The sequence below is a fragment of the Lipotes vexillifer genome, unplaced genomic scaffold (assembly GCF_000442215.2).
Source record: "Lipotes vexillifer unplaced genomic scaffold, Lipotes_vexillifer_v1.1 scaffold490, whole genome shotgun sequence".
NCBI classification, from domain to species: Eukaryota; Metazoa; Chordata; class Mammalia; order Artiodactyla; family Lipotidae; genus Lipotes; species Lipotes vexillifer.
The window spans coordinates 2595694-2603988 of NW_006796397.1; the positions used below are offsets into that span (position 1 = coordinate 2595694).

At 38.2% G+C, this 8295-nt stretch overlaps 1 protein-coding gene across 1 annotated transcript in view; it reads right to left on the reverse strand.

Moving 5' to 3' along the window:
- The window catches only part of HFM1 (helicase for meiosis 1), a 125809-nt gene extending 123515 nt beyond the window's left edge, over positions 1-2294 (reverse strand). The window contains exon 1 of the mRNA XM_007468524.1: positions 2201-2294. Coding sequence (XP_007468586.1) covers positions 2201-2271 — 71 coding nt within the window. The 5' untranslated portion in view covers positions 2272-2294. The remainder of the gene's footprint in view (positions 1-2200) is intronic.
- Between the last annotated feature and the right edge of the window lie 6001 nt (positions 2295-8295).

Consider the following 8295-nt stretch of genomic DNA (forward strand, 5'->3'; position numbering starts at 1 on the left):
CATTGCGGAGCACAGGCTCCGGACGCGCAGGCTCAGTGGCCACGGCTCACGAGCCTAGCCGCTCCGCAGCATGTGGGACCTTCCCGGACCGGGGCACGAACCCGCATCCCCTGCATTGGCAGGCGGACTCTCAACCACTGCGCCATCAGGGAAGCCTTAAATCACATTATTTTTATAAACAGTTTTTACACAGTGAGCCAATTTATAAGTTAACGGTAGGAATCTTCCTAAAATCCAAGTTCTCAGACTCCAGCCAGAGGCCAACCTTACAAGTAGGCATTTTCAAAGATAGTGGTTTGGGTCTGGTGTATTAACTCTTTTCTGCACAGAGACTATTCCTGAAAATCCAAGAAAGACGTTAACAAGATACAAAAAGCACACATCTAGCTCTCTATTCAGCCTCCCCATAAAAATCAAATCTTCCTTGATATCCGTATTTTCCAGAGGTGTCATCATTCTCCCCATCACCCAGAATCCAAACCATAGTACAGTCTTTTACCCACTATATCCATGTTTCTTATTGCATCTTCCTTATAAAGCTTCTTGAATACATCGCTTCCTTGTATTTCCATTAGCACTATCCTAATCAAGGCTCTAAGCAACTTATGTCTGATTGAGAACAATAGTGTTTTAATTGATCTCACTGCCTCTGGGCTTTCTCTCTATATTTCATATACTCCTATCACATTAATTTGGAATTGTTTCCATGTTATTCCATTCAAAATCCTTCAGTGGCTTCTAAATAACACCAAACTACCTAGAGGCCTTAGGTCACGTTACAGTTTCAATTCTCCTACATGTCCCTTATAGTACAGACCAAAGTGAACTACTTGTATACCAAACAGATAATACATTCTGTCCCTCCTTATCTTTGTTCAAAACTATTTTCTTTATTTGGCTTACCCCTATACCCGACACTACCCCTGTATCCAACTATAGAAGTTCAACTGTTTTTTTTTCTTTAATTAATCAATTCAGCAATTACTTACTGAGTACTATGTGCCAGGCATTGTTTTAGGCAGCAGAGCATATGCTCATTCAAAATCCATTTCTAATCTTATATTCACAAAATCAGGAAACTAGATCCCACATGTATACCGCAACTAAGAGTCCGTATACCACAGCAAAGGAGCCCACGTGCTGCAACTAAGGAGCCTGCCTGCCGCAACTAAGACCCAGTGCAACCAAATAAATAAATAAATATTTTTTTTAAAAAAAAGAATTATCCAGTCCTTCAAAGCCTGAAGTCTCCCCCAACAACCATAAAGCCTGACCTAAACAGTCTGGCCCAAGTCTCTCTCCAAATCTGAAATTTCTTTGCATGAATATATGCTTATAATTTGCTTTGCACTTTTTTTTTGTATTGTTAGAAGAGCAACCATATGTTCCGTATTTGCCCAGGTCAGTCTTGATTAACACCTGTTGCTTCATTTGAATGCACTCTTTCACTCTCAAAAGTGTCCCAGTCTGAATTACATGGTCACATTATTTATGAATGACCTTTCTATATGTGTATTTAACCTCAAACAGGCTTTAAGTTTTTTAAAGTAAAAGTCTGTTTCATTCTTTTTATATCCCTTTCAGCATTCAGTCAATATTTGAATTAATATTTGAATGAATGGAAGAATAAATGAAGCAGTAAATAATTTACTCAATGCTTCATTAAAAAGGGTAATACAATAGAACAAATACATAGAAAACTTAGAATTAAAGTGATTCACATGTGAAAATCCATAAAAGCCAGTATTTAACAGACTCCCTATTCCCCATTCACATTTCCTTTGGTACCACATCTTTATTTCCACCCCTACTTCCTGCCTGCACTGAATCTACCTATCACACTTGGCCTTCGGCACACTGCCCTTTCTGCTTCCAAAAGGTGCCATCATCACTCCTTGTCCTGAGCTACTCTTTGACCATTACTTTCAGTCTTTACTTTAGCCAAAAATAATTTGAACAAACCAGAAATGCAAATGAATGAAAGCCAAATAGACAAGAATCTACTCTGTTTTTAAAATTGTAACATGTAACATGTTAAACTTCAGTTACTCCTTTATATCTGAATTCCATGTTTACCAAGCATATACCTGAAATGCCATTCTGTTGATCTCCCATTTTTTATTTATAAATTTACTAAAATGCCTTAAAAATCAAAAACCCTTAAGCAATATACTGTTATCATTCTTTAATGCAGACTTACTTTTCAGCTTCATCTGTTTTTTCAAAAAACAAATTATCCAAGGAAAACAAGGAGTCATTTGATTTCAGCATTGTTAAAAACTGGACTTTGTCACAAATCTAAAAAATACCCAAAAAAAAAGTAGTTTATATTCTATTTACAAAGATGTAGAAACAAAATTTCTGGATCCATAAACTATAATCATTAATTTCCCAAAATAACCACAGATAGCCTTTCAGCAACATCTTCTGTAACTTCCTCCAAAGTGCTAAAATATTCAAATACATTATTCTCTCTTCTCCACTCATTCATACATATTCACATATGTACCCCTCTCTTCATTCTGCACCAATGCTTAAGAGTGTTTTCTTCCATTCTCCACCTGACAAATTCCTACCCATTCTTAATGGCACAGGTCAAACGCCATTTCTTCTTCAAAGTTTTCTCTGAATTACCAAAAAGCAGAATTAATGGCTCCTTTCGGGCTCCTAAAATACTTTGTTCATACCATTATTTTTGAGTTAGGATAGTGCATTTTATTGTGAATGTGTGTGTTTCTAACAATGTACTATGCAGGGATTTCCTTCAAAATCAAGGGATAGAGTAGATTTGCTTCAAAATAAAGAGAAATGTTGAGGGTTATTGATGAAACAAGATTGGCAATGAGTTGATAATTGCTAAAGCTACGTAACAGGTACGTGGAGTTCCTCAATGTTTATTTTTATATATGTTTGAATTTATCAAAATAAACAAATTTACTAGTTTAACATATATATGTATGTTTACATTATATTACCTAACATATTTATAAATGTTTACATTCCTTTTTAAAAAGATAATTTTTACATCCAAAGATGTTATCTAAATGTAAAGGATAAAAACATTCATCACTGGCTACCTGGGAATATAGCAAAAATCTAGGGCTGAACAAAGCCTCAAATTTAACAGGAGAGAGTAGAATTATTTCTACAGACACATACTTTGTAATTCTTCCCCCTGCACATCAACACTACAACTCAACTTTTTTCTAATTTCTGAAACATGATATAAGATTCTATATGAAAAAACATGAAATCAGATGCACATACCAAAAAAAATAAAATCACATTTCTATTTATTCTGTGATAGTTAATACATTGCAAAGCTTTCCTTTGTATGGAAACTAAAATCAGACACTATATGAGCGCCGTCTCGTGGAGAAATCCGTATTACCAAGTCAGAGCAGTGTGTGTATATGTATGTTTGTATGTATGTATGTTTGTACCTATTTATTTATTGATTGATTGCTGCACCAGGGAAGTCCAGTCCCTTCAATTTTGAGTCCTCCCTGATGTGATAGTGAAACACACATGGAAGTATGTGGGGGAAAGAGGAACGCTTCCACATGCACCCCTTGACAAAATGCTACTAACAAGAGGGCTAAATTTGATTACATCAGGACTGTTCTTACTTTATCAGAATACTGTGGGGTTTTTCATTGGTTTAGTTATTGGGCTTTTCCCCTTTACACCTGTTTAGCTTAGTTGTCCTCTTCATTCTTCTCAATTTATTAATCGTTTAGTCACCAACAAAAAGAAACAGTAAAGTTGAAACAAATTAGCATGGTTCTATAAATGTCTAAAACAATTTAATTATGTGGACAATAGAAGCCTAGGATAACAGGGTGGGAGGCAGAAGGGAGTCACTCAGAAATTGCTAACTGGAGTCTTTAACAACTTATTTAAGTAAAGAATTTCAGAAGCTGAAAACAATTACCCGATAAAGTATAAATTAAAATGCCAAACATGTTTCTATATTATACAAAAAGTAACAAATAAAATACTCCCTTTCTAGTCTTAGGAAAATTATATAATTTTAAACAACAAAAAGAGTTTTCCAAATTAAAACATTCCAGACCACTTTTATATGGTACCTCAGAATTTAAGTAGAAACTCTTAAGGCTGACACGCATGTTTGAACTCTTTATTCTAAAAGAAGCTGCAAACAAAACAATAAAACTGCAAATTAAAAATATTTGTTTCCGAAAAAAAAAATTTCATAAATTAATCTAAAAACCTCCTATATAAACAGCAAATATTTTCAAGAGAACTTTTGATTTGACTCCTAGTTCTGGCATAAAAGAGAATATAACTTGTTTGGGTCCAGAATAAAAACATTATGTATATATTTTAGTTGTGATGCAGTCCTATGAAAGAAAACCTCCTTTATCTAAAATACTCCATCCCTATACTTTGCATTATTTTTCTTCACAGCACTAATTTATAACTGTTCAGTTGTTTATCTTTCTCCCTGTAGAGGAAGCAGGGACTTTTTACTCATTAATGTATTCCAATAACCCAGAACAGTGCCTGATACATAATAGATGGTCCATAACAATTCACTGTGGAATAAATACATTAGCAATGTTCAGTTTATAAAAATAATTTTAAATAAAAATAATTTTCCGTCAATTCTGAGGCTTAAAATTTTACCTCCCAATCTTTAATATTCAGTTTAAAAATGTGATTTGTTTTTTTAATTCAGGATTCACGTAATGAAATCATGAAGGTTCTAAAAGACCGTGGGATTCGGCACTTGAATTATGTAAATAAATATATTTTCCTAAACATAGGTCCTACAAGGGACGTTACCATATTTCAATATGAGTTTGTTATTGTAGGAGATGATAGATTTTGGATTAATTAATTTTAAGTTTTAGGTTTACAGTCAGATTTTCTAAGTTTCCACATTAGATTACTCTTTACAAAGTTCTAGTTTCAGCATGTGGTATAAAATTATGTTTTCCTTTTTTAAGTGCTTGCTTCTGCTCTAACTAATCACTCTTAAAATATTTAAACTGTTTCTGTAACTACATAATTTGTTGATTGTTGAAATGACCTGCACCTTACCTATTTTAGTGACAATTTAGCATCTTCTTACCTTCTATAATCCTTACTGTATAAGATGTTCAGATCTATTAGTTATCTCCTACAATTTTTACTCTCAGAAATATATTTATTTCAAAAGTGCAGAAACCCAGATACGAAATACTGATTTGCCAGAAACCGTTAATCAGTGAAGACTCAGACCAACATTCACTGGAAAAACCAACCATCACAAATGACTGCAGGGAATTTGACTAAGTAAGAGAATGAACGTGGGAACAAATGAATACCCCGAGTCTCGGCCGAGAGGTCCTTACAGTCGGAGCGCCTGATCTCCACCACGTCCCCGGGGGACCCGGGGCCGGGAAGTTCCAGCAGGAACCGAATCTGGGTCTGAAGAAAAAATACCCCCGTGATGTTCCCTAAATCCGAGAAAGCCCACCCCAGACTCGTGGGCTCAGGGCGGAAGACTTCCGGCCGGGTGAGTGGCCGAGACTCGAGCGCGGGCGCCGGCACCGGGCCCGCGGGGCTGCAGGTCGCGTCGCTGTGGACACGCGGCTACACACGCGCTGGCCACCAGCTCCCGCCCCGGCAGGGAAACACACTTGGAAGTAAACACGCGGGGCCCCAGGAGCTATCAAAGCAAAACAAGAGTGCGCCAGCCGCCCCCTCAAGAGGCGGAGCCGCCTGAGGCCTCGCCCGCCCCTTCTAACGCGAAGGCGGCTGAGGAGCCGCGCGGGCGGGGGTCGCGGTCGGGGTCGCGCCGGCGGTCCTACACCTCGCCGCGCCCGTCCGCTGCCGCCCGACACTCGGCTGGGAAGCTCCACCACTTCCCCACGGCCACCCTGACCCCTCTCCCCGCGGGGTCCCCGTTCTCCCGTCCCTTCCTCCCTGTGAGACGCAACAGGCCCCAGTCCCCACCTTCCCCAGCTGCCGTCCCAGCTGCCCGCTCTCCCCTCCCCGCCGGCCCTCAGAGCCGAGCGCCTATTCACCGGTCCCCGGAGGACCCCCCAGCCTGGCTAAGCCGAGCTCCAAGCAATGGATCGCCAGGGCCCCCAACCTTCCCTCCTCTCCTTTTCCCCAGAAGTTTATAATTCCTTTTTAATATATGCCTCTCAGGATACTGTGGCTTATTCTCATTGAATAGAAATCTTAATCCTTCCCCCAGCTCTTGGTAACTCTACTTTCCCTCCCGAAGAATTTGCTTATCCTAGGTACCTCATATAAGTGAACTCACAGTATTTGTCCTGTGTCTGGTTTACGTCATTTAGCATAAGGTTTGCAAAGTTCATCCATGTTGTCGCAAGCATCAGAGTTTCATTCCTTTTTAAAGCTGTGTATTCCATTTGTATGTATATACCACATTTTGTTTATCCATTCACCCACGGATGAACATTTGTGTTGTTTCCAACCTTTTGGCTATTGTGAATAATGCAGCTATAAAAATTGTAAAAATCTGTTCTGGAACTTGTGGTTACCAGGGGGGAAGGGTGGAGGGAAGGGATAGTTAGGGAGTTCGGGATTGACATGTACATACTGCTGTATTTTAAATGGATAACCAACAAGGACCTACTGTATAGCACAGGGAGATCTGCTCAATATTACATAACAACCTAAATGGGAAAAGAATTTGAAAAAGAATAGATGCACGTATATGTATAACTGAATCACTTTGCTGTACACCTGAAATTAACACAACATTGTTAATCAACTATACTCCAATACAAAATAAAAAGTTTTTGTTTGTTTGTTTGTTTGTTTTGCGGTACGCCGGCTTCTCACTGTTGTGGCCTCTTCCGTTGTGGAGCACAGGCTCCGGACGCGCAGGCTCAGCGGCCATGGCTCACGGGCCTAGCCGCTCCGCGGCATGTGGGATCTTCCCGGACCGGGGCACGAACCCGTGTCTCCTGCATCGGCAGGCGGACTCTCAACCACTGCGCCACCAGGGAAGCCCCCCAAATAAAAAGGGTTTAAAAAATAAATAAAAAACATCTGAAGCAGAAAAAAAAAAAATCTGTTCTCAGTCCCTGCGTTCAATTATTTAGATAAACACCTAGGAGTGGAATTGCTGGGTCATATGATAACTCTAATTTTTTGAAAAACAACCAAACGGTCTTCCACACTTAGTATACCACTTTACAGTCCCACTAATAATGCAGAAGCATTCCAATTTCTCCACTTCCTTGCCAACACTTGTTATTTTCCATCTTTTACAAATTTTAGTCATCCTAGCAGATGTGAAGTGGTATCTCATTTATTATGGTTTCGATTTGCATTTCCCTAAGGACTAATGATGTTGAGCATCTTTTCATGTGCTTAATGGTTATTTTAATATCTTTTGGGGTAAATATCTATTCAAGTCCCCTGCCAATTTTTTGTGTTATTATTTTTTTATTGATTATTATCTTTTTATTATATATTTTAAAAAATATTCTGGATATTAATCTTTATCAGATATATGATTTACAGATATTTTCTCCTATTTAGTAGGTTTTCTTTTTGCTCTCTTGACAGTATCATTTGATGCACAAAAGTTTTTAACTTTGGTGAAGTCCAATTTATCTTTTTTCTTTTGTCACCTGTGCTTTTCATGTCGTATCCATGAAGTCACTGCCAAATTCCAATATCATGAAGATTTACTCCAATGTTTTCCTCTGAGAGATTTACAGTTTTAGCTCTTAAGTTTACATCTTTGATCCATTTGGGGCATGCCATGGACCAACAAGGTGTATTTATTTCAAATAAAGGTGGGGGGTGTTGTCAAAATATAGTTTCTTGAAAGACTGGAAGAGCTTGAAAGACAATAGGTATTCATGACACAAGAGGAAGATAGATTTCTGCTGATACAACTGATGCCATAGGTTCTGTCTCATAAATTCAACATAATCAAAATTTTCTCTACTTTGTAACCTCCACTCTTTTTTAACTCTGATCAGGAGGAACTGATATTGAAATATTGGTGCTGATGCCTTTAGAGAAGCAGGAACCAAGACATGTTGTAGTTTCAGGACTGTTTTTCTCTGGATGACAGCCAGAAATATGCTGTGTTGTTGTCAGACTTGGAAAAGAAAAAGTAAGTGCATTTGGGAGACTCTGAAAATTGTACAGTTAATATCTGAGAAAGTAAAAAGAAGGAAAAGAAATCAAGTCTTGTAGGATGGGATTCTTGGGAGGAAAGAAAAATTTAGAGGGTTATGCACAATTGTATGCAGAAGAGTCCAGTGCTATCTATACATTTAGTAGATGCTTAAA